This window comes from Ixodes scapularis, unplaced genomic scaffold, assembly GCF_016920785.2.
Source record: "Ixodes scapularis isolate PalLabHiFi unplaced genomic scaffold, ASM1692078v2 PGA_scaffold13__105_contigs__length_92229423, whole genome shotgun sequence".
NCBI classification, from domain to species: Eukaryota; Metazoa; Arthropoda; class Arachnida; order Ixodida; family Ixodidae; genus Ixodes; species Ixodes scapularis.
In genome coordinates this window covers 42,512,520-42,527,226 of record NW_024609839.1, presented here as the reverse complement: position 1 = coordinate 42,527,226, position 14,707 = coordinate 42,512,520, and the positions used below count along the sequence as shown (strand labels likewise).

General features: G+C 43.2%; 1 protein-coding gene across 10 annotated transcripts in view; it reads right to left on the bottom strand.

Annotated features, from left to right (window-relative positions):
- The window catches only part of LOC8035057 (phospholipid-transporting ATPase IA), a 132,079-nt gene that overhangs the window by 64,007 nt on the left and 53,365 nt on the right, over positions 1-14,707 (bottom strand). For 3 of the 10 annotated variants that reach the window (XM_040500573.2, XM_040500572.2, XM_042289880.1), the window contains exon 3: positions 816-930. In XM_040500573.2, the coding sequence (XP_040356507.2) occupies positions 816-930 (115 nt within the window). The other 7 variants (XM_040500569.2, XM_040500571.2, XM_029991342.3 and 4 more) reach the window with 5 other exon arrangements.

The window sequence follows — 14,707 nt, the reverse complement described above, 5'->3', positions numbered from 1 at the left end:
AGTATGTGGCCAGCCCGCGCTGATACGAGGGTTCTTCAACGTGGCACACGCGAGAGAAGCTCCTCATGCTTGTTAGCACAAAAGCTCTGTGACAGTTCAGCGTTCGATCCGTTAGTATTTCTGACAATTTGCAATTCAGTTTGTCCTTGCATTAGCGATCTCAAAAATAGACACTCTGCCTGCCGTGGCACACAGTGAGAAGCTCAGGCAAACCTTGCAAGCCTACTTGGTGCGATCACAAGAGCCGGGTAGCCCCAGATCAACACAAAAAATTAGCGGCAAATTTTATCTCCAAAGTCCTATAATGCGCCAAAAAGCAGTATTTAAGGAGATGCCATTTAAATTTGTTAATGGGACGTTAAACAGTCGTTTCGGGAAGTAAGGAGCCTGCCGTAGGTGGGCTATCCTGAGAGATAGCCCACCTAAAGACAAAAGTCACCATTGGCCAGGGCCCTGCAATTACTAGAAGTAAGCTACATTTCTGAGTTTCTGAAAAGATAGCAAATCGTGCCAAAAATGGAGGCGGGTTATCTTTTGGGGGCGGGCATCTTTTGAGATATTACGATATGTTTTTATTAATTTCCTCACTAAATTTAGCGGAGAAACTGACTTCTTGAGTAGGTCACGTGACACCAATCTTTCGCCTAAATTTAGCGTGGAGACCGAAGTGGCGTACAGGTCACGTGACTTCAATCCTTCTGCTGAACTTGGCGGGAAAAGACGGACAGACAAAATATAGGGGTCAGACGTTCCATTCAAAAGCCTTTCACACTTCGAAACTAAACGAGAGGATGCAGAGACGGGCAAGAACTCACGAGATGTGGTTGCTGCAGAACTTGAGCTTCTGCGGGCTGTTGATGTGGATGAAACGGTGCTCCCCGCCCTCCGCGGCATGTTCGCTGGCCCCGGAAGTCTTGTCGTCGTCTTCTTCTAGAGGGAGAGAGAAACAAAGGCCGGTCTACAGCGTGCCCTAGCCTGTGGCACCTTGCTCGCTAATCTTCCGAGCGGTGAAAACTGCCATACTCCAATTAAAGGCGACTAGTTTCTGGTTTGTACCGACAAGAAAATGTCATTGCAACTGGCTCCATTCTGCGGACTATATTGGTTCTGTCAGAAATTACTTGCAGATAGGGTTCCATGTTTTCAATACATGTAACAATAACCCCCCCACCAAAAAAAAAGAGGAAAAACCTACAAGCAAACGGAAGCTGTCTTCAAATAAGGAAAGCCCAAGCTTGGAAGAAAGAAATTTTTATCTACGGCTTTATTTTGTGTTGAGCCTGAACAAAGCCCCACCAAATTGTCTGGAGGTAGGAGAATCTTGTTTTCGTCAAAATAATAACCACCAGTCTTTTGGCCAACACCAAAAATAGACACCCAGCCTGTAGGGAAAAATAAACCCCAAAAAGACACCCCTAACTCAAAGGAAAATAAAACTCCAAAAACACTAAATCCTACTTGCAGACTATGAGACTTTCAACCTTAGGCAATTTGATTTCAATAAAAGACTCAAGTACCAAATTTTAACGGGTAGCTGATGAGTCGGAGTGGTCAGGCATCTAACATTTTCACAAATAATGAGACTAACACTTTGCTGAGATTTCAGCAGCAAAATGCTGCTGAGATTTCAAGTGTTGCACACTCTCAGCAGACCAGTACCTCTCAAGAAACTATATATATACATGTATATTAAAAAAAATGTCAGATTAAAGGGTGATTTATCCGAACTTAACAAGCAAGCAGTCAATTCCAGAGGTTAAAACGTCTTCATAGTGTAAAATAGACTCAGAAATGCTTCCTGTTATTTGACACACTAGACGCCACTTATGTGAACTTCGCACGAAGCAACACTTCCCGTGCGTGCACCGTTTTGTTTTTGTTTATAGTTGTAAAAGGCAAATACCAAAAGTAACAGGAAAAAAAAAAAGAACAATTTGAATGAAAAGTATTTTATGTGACTGCCAAAAACTTCTTAAACACCTATAGTTGGTGACAGCTTAAGAGAGCAGGAAATGCCACTCCTACAAAACCCACTGTGAGTCAACTTGCCTCCTCTTCACCATTCACTCTGTTCAAGTGGAAAGAGGGGAGGTGACCTACTATAGGTTTCTGTAAGTTTACAATTCCCAAAAACCTTTAAACAATGTCATGGAAGATCTCAAGCAGGTGGCGTACAAAAACAGAAAGATACAATGAAGCATAAAAACAAACTAAAAGATACAATGAAGCACGAAAATTCAAATCTGCTTGCACAAAAACAAAAGATACAATGAAGCATAAAGATTCAAATCTCATGTACAAAACCAAAAGATACAATGAAGCTTAAAATTCCAACCTGCTTGCACGATTTGATTCAGAATGCGTCTGTTTTTTCTTAGCACCGCACTGAGTGATTGGACCATATGGCTCACAGTTTCAGATGTTTTAAGCTTTTAAACTATATTTGACAGAAAATACTTTTTTTTTTTTTTTAATAAATGTGTTGTGGGAAGGCAGAATGGTTTAAATACTTTCACTTAAAACTCATATTCAGGATTAAATAACCTTTTTACAGGAGTGGCTTCCCAAGAGTCAACTTTTTGCGTCTCACTCTAATAAAAAAAAAAGACAAACGTTGGGAGAATACTTATCTGGTGACTGAATTCATAAAAAAACTAGAAGCTAACGGACAAGGCCAAACGTGATGTCAAAGTGAAACGGCTCCCATAACTGTAATTAATAAGCATATTTTCTTCTTTCTTTTTTAAAGTTTTGTGCTCTCGGCTTTTGCCACCATAAAAACATCATACTACATCAGACACACAATGTAATCTGTACTGTCACATACCAAAGCAACTGCACTGAAAAACCTTATCCCAGTGATGGCATCATAAAGGCAACCTAAGCAGCATTAACTATACCATACAACAGGGAGAAGCCTCTCCTTGCCTAATTTTACTACCTGTTAATGTATTTTGACACAAAAATTGACGACTACAGCACCCAGCTGCAACAACGAGACCATCGAGAAGAAAACTCATACTAAAACAAGAAAAAAAAAAATAGAAAAAACTTGGTACAACTTTGATCTTCCATTGTGTAAGAGACAAGACACACCTGATCCGACATGTCTGTCACAAACCGCAAAGGTCACACGACGCATTCACAATCAAACGCACGTCAACGTTTGTTTCCTGATCTAAAGTTGGCAGGCCCCTCCACGGGTTTCCGCTGCACAAAGCCTCGTTACCTATTTCTGCACGACTTCACTGCACACACTGTACCCCGCATATATTGTGCCTTCCATACATTGTGGCCGTTTGCCTATTTTGCATACGCTGTTCGTTTAAATTTTTAAGTGACATCCATGGCCATTTTTGCCACTACAGATATACTTACTGCGAGCTAGAGGAGCTGTAGGGAGCAAGAATGTATTCAGACAATTTGAGCAGTGGGAGAGAAAACATTGACCATTCAAACTATTTCACCAATCACCAAGGCCTTAAAGGGACACTAAAGTGGATTTTGAGGTTGTCTTTGTATGGCAAGAACTCAATCTATGCACTCTAAGCATCCCAAAAAACCCAAAATTATAATTGTGAGTGTCCTTTTCTATTCTATCTTTAAAACTACAACCCAATATTGCGATATGCCCACTTTTTCTAGATATCTGGAAAAAAAATGGTGTGTCATAGTGCTTAGTTGTGCCTCTCACAGAAAAAATAAGTCACGCATGGTTGTAATTTTTTGGTTTTCTATGGCGCTTAGGGCAAATAGACTGAGCTTGTACCATAAAAAGAGGATCTCAAAATGCACTTTAGTGCCCCTTTAACCCCTTAGCCGTTTTTAGTTTCGGGGAAATTCAAACCCTAAACTGCTTAATCCTTGTCTTCGAAATTACATTAGTTGCCTTCAAAATAAAGTTTCAAGCCACAAACAGAATGGGACCAAAGTTATAAAAAATCCAGTTCTCCCATCAGTTGGAATCTCTTCCAACTGATGGGAGAACTGGATTTTTTATAACTTTTTTATAAACTAAGCCATGAGTGAGCCTGGTTCGTCCAAAACGGTGGACTGCGTGAACCGGGGAAAGCAGACGAGCTACGCTCGTCTTGAATGGTTTGGGGACGGCTCCACATTGACGAGCTAAGCTTGTCCAAAACGTTTAAGGGGTTAAAGGGTCACCGACTGGTAGACATCTATCGTATAATTACAGCATCCTCAAGAAAATAAGAAAGAACGTTACAACCCAGTATAATATTAACAATGACGATTTGCAGACCGATTGGCTCCAACAATTGATGTGAGAAAGACGGGCCAGACAGAGTCGTACCAATTATTTTTGTAACTAACGAGGGTCCCAAAGATCATTGTTTTCTCAAATTTTTGCTGCTTTTATTTTGAGATGGTCAGTGGCAAAACTTAGCTCGACTCTTGCAGCATAAATATTGGGTAGCATCAAAAAACATTTTCCTATGACTTCCTCTTTTTTTTATTTCTATTCATTTGTATGCTTTTTTATTTGTACCAGCCAATGCAAAATATTTTTATTTGTATCAGCCACTAACAACAAAAATTTTTTTATGTCAAGGTGTAAATCCCCTTAATAGCCTTATGAAAGATCAAACAATCCCAAGTAAAAATCTGCAACGTCCGCTAACCCGAGCACGATAAAATCCATGCGGCGACGCCCTCTGCATACATTTGATAGACATGTCGGTTGGAGGCGTTTTTACGATTATGAACTGCTGCACGAAAAATTAGGTGTACAACTTCTCTCCGCCAAAAGACTGTCACACAATGCACGGTCTTTTTTTAAACAGTATTACGATTATAAAATTATAAAAGACAAATCACGGTTAATTATCCGGAACACAATGTACCTCGCTAAATGGGCCTCAACACGACGTGACTATTTGTTTTGTACGACGCACATTTCCTGTTTCGTGAAACGCCCCGTATAATGTTTGACAATGCAACTTTAGTTTGCAAAGGTTTTTTTTGTATGTTTCGGATTTTCTTAATGTACACCAGATTACAGAGCGCTGCTTTTTTATGGGCACAAAAATAAAGACACGACGACAACGAGAAGAGAAGCAACGTAATTTCCAGTGTTTAAAGCACTATTCACAACCGATGTGGCAGCAGCAGGGAAACATAGGAAAAATTCACAGATTTCATAAAAGAAAGTCACATGGGTGGCAAACTTGAAAACGACAGCCCCAAGTACAACAAAAGAGGTAGTCTTCAAGTAGCGACCATCAAAGAAAAACAAACGGCAATAAAAAAAAAAAACACCAATGAGAGAACCACGGGACAGAATGCACACCTGTAAGCTTAGCTCTTCTGAGAACCCGGTGATCTCTTGTACTGGCTGCTCTAAATGCATGTAGCACACGCAGGATTGCACCTGTAGTTATAGATTCTCCGAGCGTCCCACAGCTGTTTGTGAGATTTGGGACAACCGGGGAAGCATAGAATCTCTCACGATATTATATATATATATGTTCAAGCACACTAGTCGAAACAAGGCTTTTCTTTTTTTCAGTGGTGTGAAAATGAAAAGATAGCCCCAGAAGCTAACATTAAATATGCAAAAAAGCTAGACTTTTGGCATGTGTCGTAAAAAAATACCACTATCAGTGGCAGTAGCGATTGACTAAAAATTTTATAATGATGATGATATGTTCAATGTGATATGATATGTCCAATATGACATGATGTGCCTGATATTCAAAACATAAGAGACATTTCGAATCTGAAGTTGGGATGAGAGAGAGAGGAACTTTGCACTCTCCCTCATGGGTGTGTGAATGAATATTCCTTTAAACCGGGTGGCAGCTTGTGCCACTTAGCTAGTGTTTTCGACTTCAAAAGTAAGTACATGGACATTGCACAGGTGGAAATGACACTTCTATGCCCATTTCAGATGACCTTGTCTCCTGGAACGTGTACAAAGAGGACTCTGTTTCCCATTTCCCGTCGGCCCACAGAAAGAGTGTAACAAAGATTTACAGCCCTGCTGAAAAGAATTGCGCACACCAGCTCCAGAGTGAAAAAGAATACATGATAAGATGCCGCAGGGACCATTAAGCTGAAAGAGCCCAGAAGAGACAAAAGGGATAATCATAAAACTACCGAAAACTCCGAAAATAAATGTACCGTAGGGAGCAAACTTCACAACCGAAATTGGACAAAACCGGACAGCAGTAGGGCTAGATGTTCTGCTCGGGAGCACAACTTTGAGGCCTGATGAAGAAAAGCAAAAAATGCAATAATCCAAAAGACATGTTGCTGCAACTTTAGGTGGAAACAGAGGACAGGAAGAATGGAACACCTGGCCAGCAATCACGTCCAACAAAGGCAGATAAATCCTGCACATAATTTAGTGAAGATGGCAGGTCGGACGCCAGAGAATTCGTGGCCTTGGGATCTCGTGTCACAGGTGCGCTCGATGAGACCAGGAGTCAACATTGCCGAAATGCTCTTGGCTACTGTGTGCGGTCATTATCGGGGCAAAAATCGAGATAAGTCTACCAGTTGCAAGATGCGAGAAGGTGCAATACAACTTGACTCGTGCAAGTTAAGGCTATGTCACTCCTGTCGATTTAAAACTGAATTTAATAAATAACAAACCAATATTAAAGTTGCAGATGTTTGGCTTTTCTTTCGATGGGAATATGTTATATGTATCTTAAAAATGAGTGTGTGCTTTGGTGAACATTGTCATGCATACTGAAACTTGCTTAGTGCCAAAACATCAAACTAAGCATGTTAGAGGATCAGTTAAAACCATCTGACAAGCCAGATAACTGGGCCTGCTTTTTCTTTTTTTATTTGGTTAATTCTGTCCTGATTAACTTCATGAAAGTTTGATGAACTGGTGTGGGGTCTAAGAGACTGAACAGCAAAGCAGGCTGTCTGAAATTAGAGTTTTAAAGTGCCCAAAGCAAAACAAAGAATAAATACCGAGGTCGCACAATTTTCTTATTTATAAACAACAAATTTGCGGAGACTACAAGAAAAAGCCCCAAATCGGTGCTCAAAACTTATGCCAAGTAAGATTTGCTGAAGTGTACGTCGGGAATCAGACTCTTCCCTTAGTAAACATGAGCCAAAAGAAAAGCATAAATCTAATATGCCCAGTCTGTCCCGGTTTACAAAGCAGGGTGCAGGTTGGAACACACATCTACGTCAGAGCCATGCTGACACACAATGCAGGCTCCGCCATTATAGTATGCTTTCCTGCAAACACAGTGCATCTTGCGGGCACTACTACCGAATATGTACCTGTGGAACGGTGCACGAAAGAACAGACAACGAACGAGGAGACAGCTAGCACACAACAAGGGCGTACGACACAGCAGAGGACGGGACATGAAAATTAGCGGATGACACTGCATAAGAAAGAGCTGACACAGAGGCAGACTGTGGGACAGAGAACAGAACAAGCAATCGGAATTAGGATGAGGAGGCAGACAACACCACGTTCCAACAGAGCAGACGACACAACGGCTCAGTGAGCAGACAATAAACAGCCAATTCAGAAAACCGGAGATTCTTACCAGCAGGTCCGGACGCAAAACCCAGCATCGGAACATGCTCGGGGGCTTGCATGTTGGGTAGCTTTTAGTCGATCACGAACGCGCACGAGGAAAGAGAAGGAGAGAAGTCAGTTGCACAACCCCGGCAACAAAGCGGTGCCATCGAGTGAGGGACGACGATGAGGGAGGTCATGCGGCGAAACGTCTCGGAATACAGGTGAATACGAGCCAGTCCAAGAACAAAGTCGGTCTAGTGTGCAACGAAAACAACGGGCATGCACGCAGGTAGACTGATCTGCTATTGGAGTGGTCAGAACAGCATAACAGAGGAACTTGCAGGCCTAACGTGCAATGAAAACAGGCATGCAGGCAGGTAGATTGGTTCGTTGTTGGAGTGATCGGAAGAGCGTAGCAGAACTTATCGGTGCTCTTCGAGCTTATCTCAGACGAGTCAACAGAGATACCAGTGACTTTTCTTGGCCATTTGTTGGTCTTGGCGTAGTGAAATTGTCGGCAAATCACTTGGGTGAATGTGTCGTGTGCGTATTATCTCAACAGTCGCCTGCCCAGTGCTGTGATGGTCAGATGGCAAGTTACACGCCAAAATGAAGACGATTTCCAAGCGAAAGTGGAGGAAACAAATGGGTTAGATGCATTGTGTGAGGAAAGCAGCCTGATATGTGCTGGTGCTGCAAACAAAGCCGAGCTGTATGTTGTTCAAAGCGCGACACTGAGTCAAACATGCTTGGCGATGATTCAGCCAACAAGAAAATGAACTTGCACAATTTGCTCGTTTCTACTTCTTTTTTTTCTTCACAAGCTGAGCTTGCCGGTTGATGAAGAAAAATAATGCGTGAAAAATGTTGGGTTTTTTGTTGTTGTTTTTGAGAGTTTAGCGATTACGGTAAGATCGGAGCACACGCACGCTTGACGCATGTCATAAAACGCCCGAATCGCAACGCGCGTCAATCATTCCCAAAACTCAAGGGTCTGACCGCAGAACATTGAGACTAAAACTAAACCTTGCTTCCCCGAAACACGGCGAACAAGCAAAAATGCCCCACTGAAACAACCAAAATAAATACAGCTCAAACCTCAACGACAACGCACAAGTGCATACGCTCTGTCTAGCGCAGGGAACTGCCAGCTGGAACGATTTCCAGACCGTCGCTTATTTTTAGGCGGTGTTGAAGTGGACCCTGCTCCGTTCTTTTTTCTTTTGCCGGTTCACTCCAGTTCACACCCCCACCGCCGACCCGAACAGCACGAAACAAGAGAGGAACTAACCTTGTGCATTTCCCAAATCGTCGTAGGCTGGCCGCATCGCAGACTAGGAGGACAAGGATTTTTCTTAAACCGCTTTCAGCGAATCACTTCCAGATCGAAGGCCGGACGCAACGCAGCCCGCCGACGAATCTCTTCGGCCTTCTCTTCTTTTTGTTAGTGGTGGCCGTAGCGGCGGACGGTGCACCGACACAGTCGCGCGAGTCCGGCACTTCGACGACGACAAAACGGCGGAACCATCTTCGATCCCGCGGAAAAAGTAAACAGAAACGAAACAATGGAGGAAAAGCGACACTGGAGCTCTCGGAGCGCGCACGGAACACGACGATACGGTGGGTCGCGTCGTCGCAATCCTTTCCCACTGTAATCGGTGGATGGAGGAGCTTCGCCAAGGCTGGCTCTGTTTTTCGCAGCGTACTCAGATATTCTTTGTTTCTTTTTTTCCGTTTAAAAACGCACAAACGGGGCAGTCGACGAAAAGGAAATGCAAAATGCGCCGGCAACAGGCGACGCGTCTGGGTGCGAGGATGGCGTCACGTGTGACTGATTTCGGGTTCGAGGCTAGGAAGGGGCGCGGCGGTCGTCGGCTGCTTTGGAATGGTTGCCATGGAAACGGCGTTAGATTGTCTGGCGCAGTGTTTTTTTTTGTTTTTTTGGCAGTGTACGAAGCTACCGAAATGTGTTATGGGGGGTATTTTTTGATGGCGAAAAAGGTGCAATATGTGATGGACGCGGTATTTGTCGCGGAATTCCAAATGAATCCGGCGACCGGAGAAGAGGGGGCCTGCTTCGGGTCGTTTAATGGAAACGCAGCAAGGCTGATATCTGCGAAAATGCATGCGCTCGTGCCTGCGGGTGCGATGGCTTCGTGTATTGTGAAAAGCATTTACGTGTGACGACACTAAAGGAAATTTTAGTAGACGGTTCCGATTACTCAGATAACGGTACCCGATACTCCGCCCCCGCCTTCGCTCATGCACAGGGTAAATACGGGCACAACTCCTGTTTTATTGTACCGGCCTGGACAACAGACTATTCAGCTCGCCTGCACATGAACTGAATTCAACAATTTTCCAATATTTATCACCTTGAATTTCTTTTTAAAAAAAATTCATGTACACATTGCCTAACCCATTTGTCATCGTACTTTTTTCTTTTACTTTTTTCTTAAATATTACAATTTTGAAATTTTGGTTCAAAAATAAAGTGCAGTGGTGCTTCACCTCGCAAAGAAGCCGACTCTTCCAGCAACACTCAGTAAATTTTCTAGTGACGGGACCCCGTCCTCTCAGCTCTCTGTTTTGCCATGACATCTTTAGTTTTTGTTTGCATATAACGACTTCTTTGGCGCCACATCTGATATCAAAACAGATTTGAAAACGTCAACGTGCGGGCAGTTTTCAATATAACGAGAACAAGCACGCTGTCGTCGTCCTGTCGCACGGTTCGCTTAGCTCAACAGGCATAAGGAAAAACCAATTTTTTTTTCTTTGACACGGCAGTTTTTGTTTTTCTCACGAGTTTTATAATAAAAATATATCTGAAAAAAAAAACTTGTATTTTGAAGGTATTTTTGGACTGCTAGAAGCCCGAGCTCTAAACTTTATCTTTGGCAGTCGCGATCCTGCTGAGCGAGTGTTCGTGCAGCCGAGTTGCCTCCTTGAGCAAAGAGCTCGCTCTTGTAGCCTAGTAGTAGTGGTATCGTCCACTCGGTTGATTTACATGAGAAAGAACTGAGAAATTTAAGCAACAATAATAATAATAATAATAATAATAATGTTTATTGCGTGTTCAAGAACAGTGATCAGTGACCTTTTTTTTTAAACACGAGGAAAACACAGAGACAAATAATAATAATAATAATAATAATGTTTATTTACGCGTGTAGTTCACTTGATAGTGAGGCGGGTCTGTCAAAGCCAGACAAAAGGTAACATGATAACAATAATAATAATAATGATAATAACAAGAACTTCATTGCACATATTTCATATTAGTACATATGAACGCGGACCGGTCGAAAGTCAAGAAGAGCTTGTGGGACTGTGCGCGACAGCGGCATAGGAATATTCAAAAACTACATACAGAGAATGAAAAATGAGCATGGGCGATGAAGGATACACTTTCGCTAGAAGCATATCTACACAAAGCAAACAGAGTGTCATTCCCCCCAAAAATATACCATAAAATGTGGGGAAAAAATATGATAAAAGGAAAAGCCACGCGTTGCGGTAACAGTTACGATACAGATGTTACAAAACAAACGCCAAATCCAGAACTCGACGTTGCAGATAGCTGGTTCCTAAACAAAATAACAAAATGCACGTTCAGTTAAAAATAAAAAAAATAAAAACGGAAACGATAACAATACAATTATACAAATAAAAGTACACTGAAATAACACCAAGCAATCTTACCGCAGCCAATTGTTTTTAGGCGTATTTTCAGTTGTCTTTTTGAATTTATATCGATACACGCATCACGCAAGCCATTAAAAATTACTGCAGGTACGTAGAACGAGCGGAGTTCTTTTTGTCATATTTCGTATAAGCACGTAGAACTAAACACTCCCTTTCACGCAAAAAAACGTGAAGGGACGCGAGGGATTTTGAAAGTGCTCTGCCTGCCAGTAATGCTTACTGATGGCACATCTTTGAAAAAGTGGGGGAAAAAAACGTGGCAGGCACCAAATATTTACACAATTCGTCACTGGTAATTTCTGTAGATCTGTATGCTATACCCCTCTTAAAAGACATTTTAAAATGCAGTCAATCGTAATGTGCAAAAGCGCAGAACAGTTTGCATACAAAGTAATCCTATAACTGTAGGCAAGACCATTGACTATCATTTTTGGAACCGTAAAAGGAAGAAACGTCTTTGCGGTATATAACAAACATGATACACCTCGTAATTTGTTTGCGACATGACTAAAATGAGAATTTCAGGAGAGATCACTATATCAAAGAAAATTCCTAAATATTTTGTTGTATTAACATATTCGAGAGGAGTACAGTTTAACATACTAAATGACAAATAGCGCTAAGACAAGGACAGACGAAGAAGTGGACAGAACAGGCGAAACAAATTAGTCGTTAGTTGTTTATACAGCAGGAGTTTAGTCTGCCAGAACATGGCGACATTGTTACCCACTGTAGATAAGCAATTTAACCAGTGCAGTACAACTGCTAGCCTGGGGTCTTTAACGTGCACCACGCAGTAGTGATACACGACCGCACGCCGGTACGATGCTTATCCAGATCGAAACGGGCAGGGGTGGGGATTGAACCCAGGATCTCTGGGTTCTGCAGCGCGAGCTTTCGCTCCACGTGCTCCGAGCTGGTGTGCGCTAGACCACTCGGCCACCGATCCCCCGACAGAACAGGCGCTAACTCACAACTGACGGTTTTATAAACAACGACAAAGAAGGAGGTGGAGGAAGTGACTGGTGCTGAAAAAGAAGAAATAATTCTATTTCTAGCCGGGGTGTTCTAAGAAAGTAGTTTGTTAGACTAATAAGACTAACAGTAGACCAAAACGAAAATATTAAAAATGAAACAAAGGTAATGAATTTGAACTATATATGATAATATTTTTTGAAAGGATAGAAAATGACCTCTAGACCGTGAAAGACAAAAATAAGAATGAAAGACTAACAAGTGATCGCTCATAGGTCGCCGATCAGTGACTCGTACAGCCTATAATACGTTTTACCCCCAACAGGCACCACAGCCTATGCTATAGGGAGTACTCACTAGACGCCATATTTGTGGGTGCAGTTTAGAGTGCATGCTCGGAACGAGCTCACATCAATAGGCTGCTGAGACCGGCACTCTTGATGGTGCGGAATGCACGTTGCAAAAGAACTGTCGAAGCTCGCCATCAGCACGCGCTCAGCATTCGCGCACACAGCTATGGCCGCCAGTGAATACTCCCGATACCGGCGCGAGAGCGAGGACCCACCCGGAGCCCCACCTCACGCGCCCTCGTGCAAGCGTAATTCCGAAGATTGTCATGTACTGAACGTCTTTCTCAGTCAACGCCAAAAATGGCGTGGAGAAGCATTTCTCTCCATTGGCTTCTACGGTCTTTGCTTCAAAAATTTCCAAGGTCCTCTTGTCTTGGAAACGTCTAATCACGTTTGTGTCCGAAAGCAAAGGTGTGCAGGAGCAATCTCGCATGTGCATTGCTAAATGTCCAAGAAGGTGTTGACTTCAAAGTCAGAGCATGTTCTCTCAGTCGTGTATTTATGCAGCATCCAGTCTCTCCTATAGAGACTTTCCCACATGTGAAAGGGATTTCATACACCACTCCACTGCAGCATTTGACATACCGGTGCTTGCGGTTTATGTCGCACTCATGATGTTGTGGTTTGACACTGTTGATCTCTTGGCACATTCGTTTTAATGTATCCGGTGCCGATATTACAACTTGAGGCGCACAGTTCTTCAAATGACTGCTAAAACACATCATTCTTGTTTTATTCATGTCAATTTTAATCAGATTAACATCAAACCAGTCCATCATACGCGTCGCATCATTTTGCAGTAAGGCAACTGCACAGCACAGAATGAGGTGCCGTGACACCAGCTAAGTATCGTCCGCATATTGAAATATTTCACATCCAGAAGGAGTTTTTGCGAGGTCATTTATACATACAAATTAAATAAATGTGGAGACAGTACAGAACCCTGAGTTACGCCTTCAATAACACATTGCCACTCTTGGTGTCGCACACTAAAATGTGCTGGGTTCGTTTCATTTAGAAATCCTGAGGTATGTTGGGAAAAGGTACCTTAAGAAATAGGCTGAATATGATCCACAATATCCGTAAATGACAATCGCACGTTTGTACTTCGAGCCTGACGGCTGTATGTTTCGTTATAAAAGGCTCACTGTGGTAAGCGCTCGGAGAGCAGGCAGCGGAGAGCACGTCACATCCGGCGCAATTGTGACGTAGTTTGTCTCGGATTGAGGAAAGCTGCGGCGAGGCTGACGTCATCAGGATGCCCTAGCCGTTCCAGCCACCGAAGCGGTGAAAGCACGCCAGCTATCGATCCACCGCAACTAACCGCACATCTGATTTTGTGTGGATTTCTAGTGACGGGTCACTCTTCTATAATATTGTAGAAGAAGAATAGCGACGCCTGGGACACAGAAAAGAGTGACCCGTTGAGTGGGGAGTTCCCCCCTTTCCTCGTCTCTTGTGCTGGCCGTAGAGCTGTCGCGATGACGTCAGTTTCAATGCATGTATAGTTCTAGGCGAGACAGTTATCGTCACTACCTGTCAATGTTCCTAGACGGGCATTACAAACGAGGCTTTAGCGACAACTCCCAGGTGCCCTTTGGTAATCGTTTAATTTGTTTTAAAATTACTTTTTGTGACTTTCTTAACAAGACATTGGTTAGTCCGATGTGATACTGCTCCTTTGAACACGTATAAACCAAAAGTAAGCGCCGAAATTTCGTTGTAGTGTCCCTTTAATGCAGTAGTCAAAAGTCTTTTTCAGTCGGATTTTGTGACTGATTGAACCAAAAGCTTTTGAAACGTCGAAAAACAGCCCGCACGCAGTTCTTGCTATGTTGAATGTAATAAATTTACGAGCTGTTCAAGCGACAAATCAGTGCCTCGCCCACCATAGGCGGAGACTACGGGAGGACTCAGGGGAACCAGCCCCCCCCCCTCCCCCCCCCCCCTCCTCACCCCTTCCCGCCGCCGAAGATTCCCGGGGGGGGGGGGGGGGGGGCATGGCCGGCTCTCTGATGTTCCCGGGAGGGGGCGAGGGGGGGGGGGGGGGGGGGAGGCGGAGGTTGCATATTTCTTGTCTCAAAATTCCGCCGACGCTCGGACATCGAACGAGTCTTTCCACGGCACCGTTTTTGTTTTTCATTCCTGCAAGCGC